Here is a 17,444-nt window from a genome sequence, read left to right as displayed (position 1 = left end):
ACAGGAAGTGCACAAATTTCTTGCTGGAGCTGCACTGCCTACCTTTTTGGCTAAAGGCAAACAAGTAGCGTCCTTTACCCATACCTGAAGGCGGCTTTAGGCCCACTGGTTTGCTAGAGCCTTTGCAGGCCGAACTCGGGGAAACCAGCCCTAGTGATCATGTGCAAACAAAGGTAAATAGCTGGCCTGAATGTGGAGCAGGTGCTCCTCAAGATCTCACATTTAACCATCCTCTCAATCACCACTGCACCTGACCCCCGAGGGAATGGATCTTTTACATTTTCATTTAACTTCCATTTTTAAGTTTTTTTCCTGAACAGCAAATGATCCCTCACCTGGAGGGCAAGCAACTAGCACGAGGTTCAAGACAAATTCTCCTTCCTACAGCAAAGTACTTTGCTTTGGGAGCCAAACTGAAATCAAGAACCCACCCCTTGGTGTAAGAACTCCTGTCCTATGGCACAGTGGCGCAGTGGTTAGCACTGCAACCTCACAGCTCCAGGGACCCAGGTTCAATTCTGGGTACTGCCTGTGCGGAGTTAGCAAGTTCTCCCTGTGACCGCGTGGATTTCCGCCAGGTGCTCCGGTTTCCTCCCACAGCCAAAGACTTGCAGGTGATAGGTAAATTGGCCATTGTAAATTGCCCCTAGTGTAGGTAGGTGATAGGGAATATGGGATTACTGTAGGGTTAGTATAAATGGGTGGTTGTTGGTCGGCACAGACTCTGTGGGCTGAATAGCCTGTTTCAGTGCTGTATCTCTAAATAAATAAATAAAAATAAATAATCCTACACATTTTACTGTTTTACAATTTCATACAATTAGTATCACTATTTCCTAATTATCGTCTTTGCAAAACCAAAAAAAAAGTATTTAGAGTTAGGTTGCAGATCAGCTATGATCTCATTGAATGGAGGAACAGGCTTGAGGGGCTAAATGGTTTATTCCTGTTCCCATGTTCCCAGAAAATAATAAATCCCTCAAATGCACGCATGGTAGAAACTGCAATATAGCAGAAATATAGCACATGCAATTGCTAGAGATCAGAACACAAACATGCTGTAAAATATCACAGCCCCATTCCATAAACTAGTGCAGTTCAGGTCAGTCTAATGCTGAAGGAGACAGCACACAGATGAACTTACAAATATCGCATTACTTGTGGGGAGAAAGGAGAGTGATCATTTCATCACTGAAATGAAGTACTACTTCAGAGAAGTTAAATATGCTTGTGTGATATAATTTTTTCCAGTAATGAGGATACAACTTGTTGGCATATGGGTCTCTTGACTTCTTCAAAACAAGCCTGAAGAACAGAAACCACCCCCCTAAAATGGCCAATCACAGCATTCTTTCACTTTTACATTACTTCGTCATGGCTACAATATGCAGCTTCTGGGTCTGTCACACTTCTGAAAGGGACAACCAGATACAATAATTTTTAGTGGAAATTATATAACCAATGTCTGATAACTAAGGGCTGAGATTATAAGTGATACGTTGTAATCAGTTTTAGACACGCATGAATAAACAGTTCAAGGCACAGACTTGCTTCATACGATTCCTGGGATGGCAGGACTGACGTATGGAGAGAGATTGGGTCGGTTAGGCATGTATTCGCTAGAGTTTAGAAGAATGAGAGGGGATCTCATAGAAACCTACAAAATTTTAACAGGACTGGACAGACTAGATGTAGGAAAGATGTTCCCGATAGCGGGGGAGTCCAGGACCAGGGTCACAGTCTAAGGATAAGGGGTAAGCCATTTAGGACTGAGATGAGGAGAGATATCTTCACCCAGAGAGTGGTGAACCTGTGGAATTCTCTACCACAGAAAGCAGTTGAGGCCAAATCATTAAATATATTCAAGAAAGAGTTAGATATAGTTCTTAGAGCTCAAGGATCAAGGGATACGGGGAGAAAGCGGGAACAGGTTACTGAGTTTGGATGATCATCCACGATCGTATTGAATGGCAGTGCAGGCTTGAAGGGCCAAATGGCCGACTCCTGCTCCTATTTTTCTATGTTTCTATTATCTTTTCATCTAATTTTGAATTATCCACTCAGATTTGAGGAAATGATTCCACTAAAAACAAATTTTGTAGAAGGGTATACAAACTAATATATGGCCTAGAACAAAAACTAGACTGTTAAAATGTTATTGCAAATGTATCAATTAACTATAAATCATTTGTTCTTTTCTATTCAGTTACTTTTTCTTTAAACTCATTATTCTCTGATACAGATCATATGTCCAGCACCATTCAGTGGCTAGTTTCATCAAGACAACATGCTATGTGAGGGGTAAGCAGTCTTTAGTTTTCAATGTAGTAAACAGGGTTCAGGTTAATACTGCTACAGGACCAATTCTACAGGGTGGTACAAGAACCATGAATTTGTACATATTTGGTAGCACTAGAAGTCAGTTGCACTGCAGTACATCATGGCAGCTGCAGCACTGCCTGTAGGAAGGATTCATTCCACATCACTTCTCAAATTCTCTATATTTGGAAAAACCCATGCATAACATTCGCACACAGCCAGGCTACTGGTGCTGCTATGACTCAGACTACTCACCGGCTTTCGAATAAAGTGAAGGAATAAGTATGAAATGTAGGAGGAAAAGAGACAGAAGTGATTCAACAAAGATATAACAGGACAAAGATACAATGTCCAAGAAAAACTTTTCTGCTGATGAGGCAAATCAGGAGATTTCAGCACATTCTGGGAATCAAACTTAAGTTAAAAGATTGTGACTGTCACAGTGGTAGGAGAACTACAACTGGCCTCTGCATCATTGGGTCAGCCAGGGTCCCGCTCCTGATCATCGTCCAGCAAACCTTGAAAGAAAAATATCTGTGTGGATATCAGCTGAAGAGGAGATTGAGCTCAGCTGCAGTTCAAACTGTAGTCAAGTTGCCTGCTGGCACTCATTGTTTAGGTTTACAAATGAAAGAATGGGCACCTGAGTCCAGCAGAGTGACCAACACCCACTGACCCAAATGATCGATGTCTTCAGTGGTGGCAGAGATGACAATTGGCAGAATGAGGAAGGTTGAAGAAAACTTAATCAAATACTAATTCAAACTTGCTTGCTGAATTAATGTCAAGGTATTGGAAAGGGTGCAGACAAGATGTTCTACTATTGTACTAGGGATGAGGGACTTCAGTTATATGGAGAAACTAGAGAAGTTGGGAGTGTTCTCCTCAGGGAAGAGATGGTTAAGGGGAGATTTAATGGAGGTGTTGAAAATTATGGAGGGGTTTTGATGGTCTCTCCCTATTTACTCTGGAGTTAAGGTAATTGGCAAAAGAAAAGAGGGGAGATTAGGAAAATTATTTTTACACAGGGACTATTATGACCTGTGATGCATTGTCTGAAAGGGCGGTGGGAACAGATTCAACAGTAATTTTCAAAAGGAATCAGATAAATACTTGCAAAGGAAATAATTGCAGGGCTATGGGAAAAGGAGAGTGAAATTAATTGGATAGCTCTTTCAAATGACCTCTTCTGTACTGTATGATTCTATGAAAGCTTTTTTCAACAAAAAACATTTAAACTTTTCTTATAATGCACAAAAAACTTCAACGAGAATATAACTACCTGATCAGAGGAAAAAAAAGTTTGTTCCCTCATTTGGTAGTTATTTAAGTATTTACACCACAATAACATTTCATGATTACTTACAACAAGTACATGTTCCAGTAGAGCCAAGTATCCCTCAGAACATTCTTTGCCAAAACGAAGGGCTCGGGTCCGAACATCGTTGGTCACTTCTGGGTGATAGGCTGCTTGCTATAAAAACATGCAGTGATGAAGGTGGTTAATTATCTGGTTTTACTCTATGGAGCCTTCTACAGGCTCGCCATCTTCAGTACGTGTAATCACCATCTCCGACAAATTTATTTTACTTCATTTCTGACAAGAAAAATCAGTGCTGTGAAGAGTACAAACATTTGCATTTATTCTGTTTCACTGATTACATAGTTTTAAATTGGTTCCCTATTATTGTTGAAGATAGGGGAGATAATGCTGCAGGGTACATCAGATAACGGTGTGGAGAGAAGATGAGAAACAACCCACTTCAAGTATGTTAGAGTAAAGCACTGCAATGCCCTGTTGGATAGTCTTATAAGGGAAATTTCTGACCCAAACCCGACACACGTTGTCGGGTCCCGTCGGGGTCGGGTTGGGCAACAAGCCTTTCCCCATGTACGGATGTAAAGGCTTGCTACCAAACCCGACGGGACCCGACGGCATGTGTCAGGTTCTGGGTCGGGTCGCACTTCCACGCTGGCATTCGGGCTTGGTCAGGTTTCCTTTGCAGACCTTTATGTTAGATATTTCCAGCTAAAAGACAATAGGAGGATGAAATATTACCAGACGATAAAACAGATGATTTTACAAAATCATGCTGGTCATCAAGTTGGGAGAAAAATCAGTTTTTTAAAAACTGCTTACAAATAAATTTTGAACTTAGGAGAAATTAGTGAGTTTTGAATACAAAGAACCTTATGCATTTACCAGAGAACAACTTTTGCTTCTATCTAGCTATTTTCATCCATTTAATTCTAGTTAAGAACTGGATGGCAATTTCATCACCTCACTCCTTTCTCCCACTGATAAGAGTTGGAAAGTTCTGACTTTCTCATTACCAACTTCAATGCTGCATTATGATTAACCAACACAAAACACATCTCCATTAGTGAAAGCCAACCAAAGTGATATATCCACTATACCAACTGTATCCAATTCAGAGCCTGGAGAATAAATTCACTAACAGCAGTAATTAAGTGTTAAAATAAACAGTAGCATTCCAGAGAGGCCACTATCCAAACAGCACACTGCAACTGTGCCACCAGACTATGATCAGCTTTATACTCTACCAATTTCTGCTACGGCTGTGGATTCCAATTCTACAAAATGACTTCTTGGATGTTGTATAACTCCCAAGTAGCTCTCAGGTCTATCTGACCCAAAACCATCTCCCACAGTTTGTAAAGAGCCTGTAAAAAAAAAATGCTCAAATTTCCAGAACCAATCTTTCCTTCTATAAATAGCAGGAACACCTCAAATAAAAAGCACTCCCCTGGACACTCCTCTTTAAAGTCAAAATTCATAAACAGCCAACTCCTTTTGTCAGTTCCTTTCCATGTACACTGAATGAGTACATTATAACTGATACTTGAGTTATGAGATACCTTACAAGAATGAAGCATCTCCGCAATAGCTTTGCGACTAAGGTTGGCAGTGGCAATAACATCCTCTTGACGACAGGAGTTTCCTGCTGCCACGGCTTTAGCTGTGGCGGTGGTAATGCCTTTAGTCATACGGATAAATTCTTCTGGCGTAGAAGTTTTAGGAGGTGGATTTGCTGAAGAAAATACCTAAAGGAATAAAACAGGAGTTTAGTGAGCAAGAAGAGTTTGTATTTTTTCAATGCTTTAATTTCATCCTATTTCCCTTGATGCATATGAAGGAACTTGGAATCAGTTTTTAGTAATTATCTGTATTCCTCACAGATGTGCAAAGAATATAGAGAAGCTGGTTCTTTTCAGAACTTTTAAGGCATTCCTCTTAAATCGTGTGGAAGTTTCTTCTCCACATAAACCAATCTCAGTTGACAGAAAGTGAGCAAACAGAGGCCAGCTGATCTTCCAGAGCCAATGGATTATCCATTACTCTTATGCTTTCTATGGTCAATAGGTCAACCACCTGTCTACTGTGTCAGGGAATGGTTCTATGTGCTGGGTACAGTAATGTAATCATAAAGTATCATTTCTACTTTATCCAGTGGTCTGGAGTCCTAACCTATCTGTAAATGGTGTGGAACACCGCTAGACTAACTTCTAATGTTTGTATTGTAAAATATTTGACAGATAGCTGCTTTCAGCTTAACTATTTCTCAACTATATAGATGACTAGATGAGCTGCCACTAAGTCATTTGGTTAAAATTACGAGGTTCACTGTCCAGTCTGTAGAGTTAGGCAGATCACAGCTGGGCAATCGTCCTCATTCCCAATGGAGGTGGGGTGGGGGCTGGTGGGGGGAGAGAAGAGGAAGAGATCAGGAGGACGGATGAGTAATAGGAGAGAAAGAGAATCAGCCTGGGTTCTCACTTCCTATTGATATCCAGTGAGAAGGCTACATGCATGGATGTCAGATGAGAACAAGATCAGACATGGCTTTCATGCCAGTTAGTTGATTAGTCCGTCAACAGTGTCCAGACTTGCACGTAAAGAATGCCCATTTAGTTGATGTACAAGATGAAGGCTGGCGTCTGTAAATTCTACCCAGGCTAAAGTTAATGTCTAGCAGACAGAATTGGGAAAAATAAAGATGAAAAATATGGAACTCATTTTTTCCCGCCAATACCACCCCCACGCCCCACTCAGCACCTGCAAAATAAGGCTGCCAAGTAATCAATTTGTTACAGTCAATGCGTAACAGAAGGATTAGTGAACACAAACTGGGCCATTCACATTAAAGCACTGCAATGCCCTGTTGGATAGCCTTATATGGGAAATTCCCAACCCAAACCCGACACGTCGTCGGGCCCCACCGGGGTCGGGTCGGGTAGCAGACCTTTCCCCATGTACTGATGTAAAGGCCTGCGACCCTACCCGACCCGACATGTGTTGGGGTCGGGTCGCACTTCCAGGCCCGGCATTCGGGCTCGTTCGGGTTTCCTTTGCAGACCTTTAATTCACATTCTATGTCAAATACTAAAAAATTCTGAATGCTCTGTACTTGGTTTACACTAGTCAGCTCCTCATCCCCCACACTGGATTTATAACAAAGGTAAGGAAAAGTCAGGATGGGACCCAATTTTCAGTTCTTAAAAAATTAGCAATTTATGAAACAGTTCTAACTGAACAAAACTCAATGCTACAGTGAACAGGTAAAAACAGACAGGCAGAGAAAATGTGACAGAGCTAAAAGACTACCAGCAGTTTCACAATACTGGCTGCACATGTAACTCTGTTTTCTATAGGTGCTAGCCAACAAAGTAAATACATTTTTGGTCATAACATACAGATATACCCCCTTAGGACAAAATCAGCAAGAAGATTTAATATGATGGAGAAAAAAATGCAGAAACAGCTGAAGTTTAATTTGGCACTGGGATTGTGCATTGTTTCAATGATGAACTGCACTTGCCATTATAAAAAGTGCCTGAATGTGACATACATACCGCAAGTTCTTGACGAATGTGCTCAATAGTGGCTTCTAGAGCTCGTGTTCCTCTAGTAGCTTCATCTTCTACAGCCTTTACAGTCTTCAGCAGTGAGGTCACATTGGTCACCATGACCTAACAGGATTCAAGGACAGGATATTAGTCTAAGAAGTCTTTTTACTGAATTACTGTCAATAAAAGTGCCATCTTCAAGTACAGGGTACTCCTGATAAAACTTAATTCTAAAATCTTAAAGTTGTTACTCATGGAAAGAGTTTTACTAAAGCTTTGGCTTCCATCCAAGTATCTAGAGTTGGTAGTTAGAAGGCAAAAATATTGAGGTCTGCTGCTTAATGGCTTCTCCTCACACCCCCCACATGGTTACCTCCAGTATATTCCAAGATTCCATCCTTGGTCATATGTTTTTCTTCATGAGTATAACATCTTTTGATGGCTTTATCCAGAGGCATATCCATATCCCTTGAGTCTACAATTATCTCAGTACAGTCAGATGCTTGTCTGACAGCCAGTGAATTTTAGGATGATCACAGCCATCTATTCAGCCCCTGAAAAAACCTAGTATACTTGCCACTGACTTTATCACCCTCCTGGGCTGCTCACTCAAGGCACAAATGCACCAGAACAGTGTTTTTCTCACCCAAAGATGAGTTTCAAACCCTATACATCCTGGCTGTTAGAACCACTTAACTCCACTTTCCTCAAATTTCTTGTCCCTGCCCCTGCTTCACCACCACCACAGCCAAAAACAACACTTTCATAAACGCCAAGATTCTATTATGCTCATTTTGTTCCACACTAGGTAAGCATACCTATCACTCCAATGCTCACCAACTTACACTGTCCCCCCAACACCATATGCACAGGGCTGAATTCAAATGGCGAGCCACACGTCGAAGAGCCACCGCCATTCCAGGCGCGGAGGCTCATTTAAATAGCCAGGGAGCACCGCCTCCCCCACTTTCACCAAATCATGGGGAGCGGGCGGGCTCTCAATCCGCGGCAATGGCGTCAACTGCCTGTGCGCGGCCGCGGATGCCATTTTTAAAGGGCTGTCAGCCCTACTGGCAAACTTAAATAAAGTTAAATGGCAATAAATAAAAATAAGTACCTCTCTTTTGCCCTTCTCCCACCCCACCAATAACCATTACATTAATTTGCCCTTCCCCCTGAAAAACACTTACCTTGACCATATGACCTCCGCCCACAATACTGCAAAAACATTCAACTATAATCCTTCCCACCATCCCCTACACCCATGACATTAATTTGACCCCGCTCTACCAACCCCCACCTCCTCACCAGCGTTGTGCCTCGTTTCCCAGACGGGGATCTGAAGGCGCAGCAGTGCCGGCTGCCGGGGTGAAAAGCGCAGCGGGACTTCAGGAGGCAATGGGAGAGTAATTAATGGAGATATTTTAATTTATTTCAATAGCGGTCCTGTTGCCGAGTGGCGGGGGGTGGGGTGGTCTGCCATGAGGCTTTGCTGCCACCGGGAATATAGGGCTAGGTCCTGCTTGCAGTCTGTGGTGGGCCTCATCTGGGCCATCTTGAGGATCCCCCCCCCCCCCCCCATCCCCACAGATCCCGATGTTGAGGGCTCCATTGAATCCAGCCTCTAGATTTTGAAATCCTCACCACAGTCTGCAAAAACCTCCCACAGCGCTGCTGCAAAAATATGTGGCCGTTTATCACCCTTATGCTCCCTTCTGAGCCCTCCAGTCATAGAACCATAGAATCACAGAACAATTAGGGCACAGAAGGAGGCCATTCAGCCCATCGTATGCATGCCGGCCAAAAATACTAGCCACCGAATCTAATCCCACCTTCCAGCACCTGGTCCATAGCCTTGCAGGTTACAGCACTTCAGGTGCATGTCCTTTTAAAAGAATTGAGTGTTTCTGCCTCCACCACCACACCTGGCAGCAAATTCCAGACACCCACCACCCTCTGGATGAAAACATTTTTCCTCATGTCCCTTCTAATCCTTTTACCAGTCACCTTAAATCTGTGTCCACTAGTAACTGACCTCCTTGCCACAGGAAACAGGGCCTTCCTGTCTGCTCGATCTAGGCCCCTCATAATTTTGTACACTTCAATTAAGTCACCCCTCAGCCTCCTCTGTTCTAGGGAAGACAACCTTAGCTGATCCAACCTTTCATCATAGCTGCAACCTTCAAGCCCTGGCAACATTCTTGTAAATCTCCTCTGTACTCTCTCCAGAGCAATTATGTCCTTTCTGTAATGTGGTGACCAGAACTGTACGCAATACTCCAGCTGTGGCCTAACCAGAGTTTTATACAGTTCCAGCATTACATCCCTGTTTTTGTATTCTATACCTTGGCCAATAAAGGAGAGCATTCCATAGGCACAGTGGCGCAGTGGTTAGCACCGCAGCCTCACAGCTCCAGCGACCCGGGTTCAATTCTGGGTACTGCCTGTGTGGAGTTTGCAAGTTCTCCCTGTGTCTGCATGGGTTTCCTCCGGGTGCTCCGGTTTCCTCCCACATGCCAAAGACTTGCAGGTTGGTGGGTAAATTGGCCATTATAAATTGCCCCTAGTATAGGTAGGTGGTAGGGAAATATAGGGACAGGTGGGGATGTGGTAGGAATATGGAATTAGTGTAGGATTAGTATAAATGTGTGGTTGATGGTCGGCACAGACTTTGTGGGCCGAAAGGCCTGTTTTAGTGCTGTATCTTTAAACTAAACCACTCTATCTACTTGTCCTGACACCTTCAGGGACCTGTGGACGTGAACTACAAGGTCTCACGTCTTCTACCCCTCTCAATATCTTCCCATTTACTGTGTATTCCCTCGCTTTATTTCCCTCCCCAAATGCATTACCTCTCACTTATCTGGACTGAATTCCATTTGTCACTTTTCTGCCCACTCAACCAAACCATTGATATCATTCTGGAGTCTATGGCTATCCTCTTCACTATCAACTACACGGCCAATTTTTGTGTCATCAGAAAATTTCCCAATCATGCCTCCCACATTAACGTCCAAATCATTAATATATACTACAAATAGCAAGGGACCAACGAGGGATGGGGCCGTACTGGACCTGGTATTGGGGAATGAGCCCGGCCAGGTGGTCGAAGTTTCAGTAGGGGAGCATTTCAGGTACAGTGACCATAATTTCGTAAGTTTTAAGGTACTTGTGGATAAGGATAAGAGTAGTCCTCGGGTGAAGGTGCTAAATTGGGGGAAGGCTAATTATAACAATATTAGGCAGGAACTGAAGAATTTAGATTGGGGGTGGCTGTTTGAGGGTAAATCAACATCTGACATGTGAAGGTTTTTCAAACGTCAGTTGATTAGAATCCAGGACCAGCATCTTCCTGTGAGGGAGGAGGATAGGTTTGGTAAGGTTCGGGAACCTTGGATAACAAGGGATATTGTGAGCCTAGTCAAAAAGAAAAAGGAAGCATTCGTAAGGGCTGGAAGGCTGGGAACAGACGAAGCCCTTGAGGAATATAAAGACAGTAGGAAGGAACTTAAGCAAGGAGTCAGGAGGGCTAAAAGGGGTCATGAAAAGTCATTGGCAAACAGGATTAAGGAAAATCCCTTTTTATACGTATATAAAGAGCAAGAGGGTAACCAGGGAAAGGGTTGGCCCACTCAAGGACAGAGGAGGGAATCTATGTGTGGAGCCAGAAGAAATGGGCGAGGTACTAAATGAGTACTTTTCATCAGTATTCACCAAAGAGAAGGAGTTGGTGGATGATGAGTCCAGGGAAGGGAGTGTAGATAGTCTGGGTCATGCCATTATCAAAAAGGTGGTGGTGTTGGGCGTCTTGCAAAGCATTAAGGTAGATCAGTCCCCAGGGCCTGATGGAATCTACCCCAGAAAACTGAGGGAGGCAAAGGGAGGAAATTGCTGGGACCTTGATAGAAATCTTTGTATTCTCATTGGCTACAGGTGAGGTCCCAGAGGACTGGAGAATAGCCAATGTTGTTCCTTTGTTTAAGAAGGGTAGCAAGGATAATCCAGGAAATTATAGGCCAGTGAGCCTTACGTCAGTGGTAGGGAAATTATTGGAGAGGATTCTTCGGGACAGGATTTACTCCCATTTGGAAACAAATGAACTTATTAGCAAGAGACAGCATGGTTTTGTGAAGGGGAGGTTGTGTCTCACCAACTTGATCGAGTTTTTTGAGCAAGTGACAAAGATGATTGATGAAGGAAGGGCAGTGGATGTTGTCTATATGGACTTCAGTAAAGCCTTTGACAAGGTCCCTCATGGCAGACTGGTACAAAAGGTGAAGTCACATGGGATCAGAGGTGAGCTGGCAAGATGGATACAGAACTGGCTCGGTCATAGAAGACAGAGGGTAGCAGTGGAAGGGTGCTTTTCTGAATGGAGGGCTGTGACTAGTGGTGTTCCGCAGGGATCAGTGCTGGGACATTTGCTGTTTGTAGTATATTAAAATGACTTGGAGGAAAATGTAGCTGGTCTGATTAGTAAGTTTGCGGACGACACAAAGATTGGTGGAGTTGCGGATAGTGATGAGGATTGTCAGAGGATACAGATCGGTTGGAGACTTCGGCAGAGAAATGGCAGATGGAGTTTAATCCGGACAAATGTGAGGTAATGCATTTTGGAATATCTAATACAGGTGGGAAGTATACAGTAAATGGCAGAACCCTTAGGAGTATTGACAGGCAGAGAGATCTGGGCGTACAGGTCCACAGTTCACTGAAAGTGGCAACGCAGGTGGATAAGGTAGTCAAGAAGGCATACAACATGCTTGCCTTCATCAGTCGGGGCATAGAGTATAAAAATTGGCAAGTCATGCTGCAGCTGTGCAGAACCTTAGTTAGGCCACACTTGGAATATTGCGTGCAATTCTGGTCACGACACTACCAAGAACGACGTGGAGGCTTTGGAGAGGGTACAGAAGAGGTTTACCAGGATATTGCCTGGTCTGGCGGGTATTAGCTGTGAAGAGAGGTTGGATAAACTCGGATTGTTTTCACTGGAACAATGGAGGTGGAGGGGCGACATGATAGAGGTTTATAAAGTTATGAGTGGCATGGGCAGAGTGGATAGTCAGAAGCTTTTTCCCAGGGTGGAAGAGTCAGTTACTAGGGGATATAGGTTTAAGGTGCAAGGGGCAAAGTTTAGAGGGGAGGTGCGAGGCAAGTTCTTTACACAGCGGGTGGTGAGTGCCTGGAACTTGCTGCCGGGGGAGGTGGTGGAAGCAGGTACGATAGCGACGTTTAAGAGGCATCTTGACAAATACATGAATAGGATGGGAATAAAGGGATACGGTCCCTGGAAGTGCAGAAGGTTTTAGTTTAGACAGGCATCAACATCGGTGCAGGCTTGGAGGGCCGAATGGCCTGTTCCTGTGCTGCACTGTTCTTTTTTCTTTGGACCCAACACTGAGCCCTGTGGAACGCCACTGGAAACAGCCTTCCATTCGCAAAAACATCCGACGACTACTACCCTTTGTTTTGTGGCCCTGAGCCAATTCTGGATCCATCTTGCCACTTCCCCTGTATCCCACGGGCTTTCATTTTACTGACCAAAAATCTAACAGTGGCACCTTATGCACTGCCCTCACCTCCTATACTGCCAATGGTGGTGGAGCTTTCAGTTGTCTCTGCCCTATTATGTCCTGCCGGAAACTATGATTAAAGATGTCTAATCATTGCACTCGGAGAAGCATAGTATGATTAGAACAAGTCAGCATGGTTTTACTAAAGGGAGATCCTGTTTGACAAATTTGAGAGAGTTTTTTTTGAGTATGTAACTAGTAGGGTAGACAAAGGGGAACCAGTAGAGTGGTATACCTGGATTTTCAAAAGGCATTCGATAAGATGTCACATAAAAGATTAATAGGCAAGGTAAGGGCTCATGGTGTTGGGGGTAATGTATTAGTGTAGATAGAGGATTGGTTAACAGAGAGGAAGCAGAGAGTGGACATAAATAGGGCATTTTCAAGTTGGCAGCAAGTGAATAGTGGGGTGCCACAAGGATCAGTGCTGGGGCCTCAGCTATTTACAATCTATATTAATGACTTGGATGAAGAGACAGAAGGTAGTTTAGGGCGGCACAGTGGCGCAGTGGTTAGCACCGCAGCCTCACAGCTCCAGCGACCTGGGTTCAGTTTTGGGTACTGCCTGTGCGGAGTTTGCAAGTTCTCCCTGTGACCGCGTGGGTTTCTGCCGGGTGCTCCAGTTTCCTCCCACCGCCAAAGACTTGCAGGTTGATAGGTAAATTGGCCATTGCAAATTGCCCCTAGTGTAGGTAGGTGGTAGGAGAATGGTGGGGACATTGTAGGGAATATGGGATTAATGTAGGATTAGTATAAATGGGTGGTTGTTGGTTGGCACAGACTCGGTAGGCCGAAGGGCCTGTTTCAGTGCTGTATCTCTAAATAGTGTATCTAAGTTTGCTGATGATACAAAGCTCAGTAAAAAGGTAAGCTGCAGGGAATATGTAGAGAGGCTGCAAAGAGATATAGACAGGTTAAGTGAGTGGGCAACAAGATGGCAGATGGAGAATAATGTAGGGAAGTGTGAAGTTGTTTACTTTGGTCGTAAAAATAGAAAAGCAGAATTTTTTTTTAAAAAAGTTGCGACACTGGCAAGTGTTGATGTTCAGAGACACTTGGGGGCACTCATACAAGGAATGCACAAAGTTAACATGCAGCAGGCTGTTAGGAAGGCGAATGGCATGTCGGCCTTTATTGCAAGAGGATTGGAGTACAGGAATAAAGAAGTCTTACTAAAATTGCACAGAGCTTTGGTGAGACCGCACCTGGAATACTGTTTGCAGTTTTAGTCTCCACATTTAAGAAAGGATATACTTGCACTGGAGGAGTGCAGTGAATATTTACTAAATTGGTCCCTGGGATGAGGGGATTGTCCTATGATGAGAGGCTGAGTAAATTGGGCCTATATTCTCTGGAGTTTAGAAGAATGAGAGGTGATCTAATTGAGACATACAAGTTTCTGAAAGGGCTTGATAGGGCAGAAGCTGAGAGATTGTTCCCACTGGTCAGGGAATCTAGAACACGGGGACACAGTCTCAGGATAAGAGGTCAATCATTCAGGACTGAGATGAGGAGAAATTACTTCACTCAAAGGAATGTGAATCTTTGGAATTCTCTACCCCAGAGGGTTGTGGATGCTCCATCATTGAATATATTTAAGGTTGGGATAGATAGATTTCTGGTCTCACAGAGAATCAAGGGATATGGGAGCGGGCAGGAAAGTGAAACTGAAACCCAAGATTAGCCATGATCATATTGAATGGCGGAGCAGGCTCGATGAGCCATATGGTCTACTTCTGCTCCTATTTCTTGTGATCTCCTTAAACTCCTCCACCTTGCTTCCTCTCACCCTACCTTTACAGATCTTCTCAAAATTTGCTGATTTAACATTGCATTTGGGAATCTCTCCTAACTACCCCACTTATATTCAGTATATATTTTCACTCTGAAGTGCATGGGATATTCTTCTATGTTAAATGTGCTACATACATGCATGTTTGCTTGCTTATGATGACCGATCCCTGCTCATTGGGTCAGCCAGTGGGGGAACTGTAAACAACCTTATTGGTTAGGAAGGAGGAAGAATGGTCAACAGAATCTGCACAGCAACCAGGTGAGGACAAGTATCAGGCTTGCCTGTAATATGCCTGATCGAACAACTGCTGTCCCCATCTAGGTTCACACATGAAGAATGGTCATGCAAGAAAGTACCAAATGCCTACTGATGACTGAGAACTGTATTCCATTGTGAGTTACTGTCTTCAGGACAAATATTTGTGGCTGGAGGTGAAGAACAGGTGCTGTTTGATTTAGAATCACACTGAACATTGATATTTATTCTATAACTACCTTAGCAGCATTTTTGAGATTATACATGGATGGATCATCTGAAGCCTTTCCTGATGCTCCTTTCGTGGCACTAATAAGGTCTCCCAGGGCCTTCGCTACATCTTTCACTGCATTGATCAGTACAACCTGAAAAAAAAAATGGTCGGTTAATTACAAGTAAAATAAACTTTTCAGCACTTCAGATGACAAAACTATTTTCCAATGACTCCTTCAAAAAAAAAGGACTCCAAAGTATGAACTTACAGCCATTACAATTTCAAATGAAACTGGATGAAATGACCCAGCTGAATTAAAAATTAAAAATTCAGCTTTATTGCTAGTTGCATTAGCAGGATACTAACATATCAGTGCTCCAGTAGAATTGCACTAGTAAAAGTGAAATGACATGAGATGCATTGCCTTGTCTCAGAAAACTGGATTAAAGAACAGTATAAGAAAATCCTACAGTATACAGTGCTATTCGTGTAAAAATGCTGCATTGCAATTGACTTAATTTATCTTTGAGAAAGTATTGGCAGAGCACTCAAGGCACTGACTAAATGGAAAGCAGAAAATTTACATGGCTTTTGTAACAGCTTGTATTATACAAGTCAATTTAACAGATTGAAGCCACACATATTTCACATTTATGAAAAATACTTTAACAAGCCCATGTAATTAGAATCATTCTGGAGCTCATGCAATAAAAGCCTGTAAAATTGCAGGGGAAAACAGGAGACTAGAATTTACATCTGCTGGTACAACACAAAATAAAAATACAGTCCATTGTTAACAGATGCCACAGAATGGAGGTGGGGGTGGGTGAATGTTTAAAATATTGCCTTCGTTAATAATTAATCTGGCTGATTTCAGCTGGGTTGCTAGATGTGGCACTAGGTTATCAAAATCCTGGAATGCTTTGCCTATCAGCACTGTGGAAGAACATTCACCACAGACTGCAGTAGTTCAGGAAGGTTGGTCGCCACAAGCTTCTCAAGAGTAATTAGGGACGGGCAACAAATGCTCACCTTGCTAGTAATAAGTTCAACAGATAAAGTTATAAAAATAATAAAATATACTGAAAGCTTTTAACCTGTGTTTCAGGATCATCTGAGCCCAGGCTTGCAGCTCCTAATTTCACCACCTCTGCCAATCGAGTAATAGTGACAACCGAGGATTGTGCCGCATGTGCTAACTTCTCCTGACTTGCAGCAGCTCCAGATACAAGCAGCTTTGTGTCTTCCACCAGAGCTTTAGCAGTTTTTAGAATGCTCTCCCTAAAATGGTTGCAAAAGATTAAAGGCAAAGACTAAAACAGTTTATGTCTCTAAAATATTTGAATGTTTTAGGTTTTTTTCAGATATAATTCATAAACATGTAATTATATAAACAAGGATATTTTCCAAAACACATCAAAAGTTCTGTCTGATGAGTATGTCTTCAGATTAGAGGATCAGGCTAATGTTTGGTCTCACAAGCAATCAATTAGCTGAACAAAGGTTTTAGGAGGTTGTTTTAGATAATTCAGAAGGCTGCATTTGTTGACAATGCAGCCACTAGGTGGCACAGTACTGACACATGCGCAAATGGAGCCTCACCGACTGCAACGTCATTGTCTTCAACGGCTCAGGCAGCTGCCAATAATAAAATGACACTACTCAATTTATCAAAATAAACAAATCGCCACTCCGTCCCTTTGGCTGCACACTTCTTGCATTCACAACCCCACCCTACCGCTTGCTCCCAGCTGCGCTGATTCCCCCGTCTCAGCTGCTCGCTCCCTGCGTCACCCCTCGGCCCCTCATTCCGCCCTGGGCACCTCGTTCTTTGCCGCTTCTCCGCGTGGTGGGAAACAATCAGGGGAAGAGGGGAGCAGGCAGCCAAGTTGGGAAGGAAGCGGCAAGGCCGGGAATGAGCATCCGGGGGAGGCGAGTGGGTGAAAGTGGAGAGGTGGGAAGCAATAGACCAAGAGGGTTAGCGACGAGGCCAGGAGGGAGCAACTACGGGATTTTGGGGGGTGGGGGGTGGTGGTGAGTGAGCGGTCATAGTGGGATACTGTTGGGAGGGAGGGGTAAGAAATGGAGGCAGGAATTATAGCCACTGAGGGGTGAGGCAACACTCAGGCGTCATTACATCTGGCGTCATTGCATGGTGATGTCGTTGCGCACATGTGCAGATTCACACTGACAAGCTGGCAAATGTTTGGATGCACTGATGACGTCGGCAATCGCTCTGTGCATGCTCTGCGTTGTCAGGAAACACTCCGAATTCAGAAACCAATTTTAACAAATGCTACAGTATGAAAGGAGGATAACTGCGTTTATGTTGTACCTTTAATGACCTTGGGGGGGGGGGGGGGGGAACCCAAAACATTTTATAGCCAATTAATTACTTTTGAAGTCGCTTCACTAT

General features: G+C 43.5%; 1 protein-coding gene across 5 annotated transcripts in view; it reads right to left on the bottom strand.

Annotated features, from left to right (window-relative positions):
• The window catches only part of LOC137370072 (talin-1), a 302,720-nt gene that overhangs the window by 15,378 nt on the left and 269,898 nt on the right, over positions 1 to 17,444 (bottom strand). For all 5 annotated transcript variants that reach the window (XM_068032178.1, XM_068032203.1, XM_068032212.1 and 2 more), the window contains 5 exons: positions 16,126 to 16,309; positions 15,054 to 15,179; positions 7,195 to 7,311; positions 5,200 to 5,385; positions 3,686 to 3,793 (listed from right to left, as the gene is read on the bottom strand). In XM_068032178.1, coding sequence (XP_067888279.1) covers positions 3,686 to 3,793; positions 5,200 to 5,385; positions 7,195 to 7,311; positions 15,054 to 15,179; positions 16,126 to 16,309 — 721 coding nt within the window. The remainder of the gene's footprint in view (positions 1 to 3,685; positions 3,794 to 5,199; positions 5,386 to 7,194; positions 7,312 to 15,053; positions 15,180 to 16,125; positions 16,310 to 17,444) is intronic.

The sequence above is a fragment of the Heterodontus francisci genome, chromosome 1 (assembly GCF_036365525.1).
Source record: "Heterodontus francisci isolate sHetFra1 chromosome 1, sHetFra1.hap1, whole genome shotgun sequence".
Lineage (NCBI taxonomy): Eukaryota > Metazoa > Chordata > Chondrichthyes > Heterodontiformes > Heterodontidae > Heterodontus > Heterodontus francisci.
This window is presented reverse-complemented; position numbering and strand designations above follow the sequence as displayed.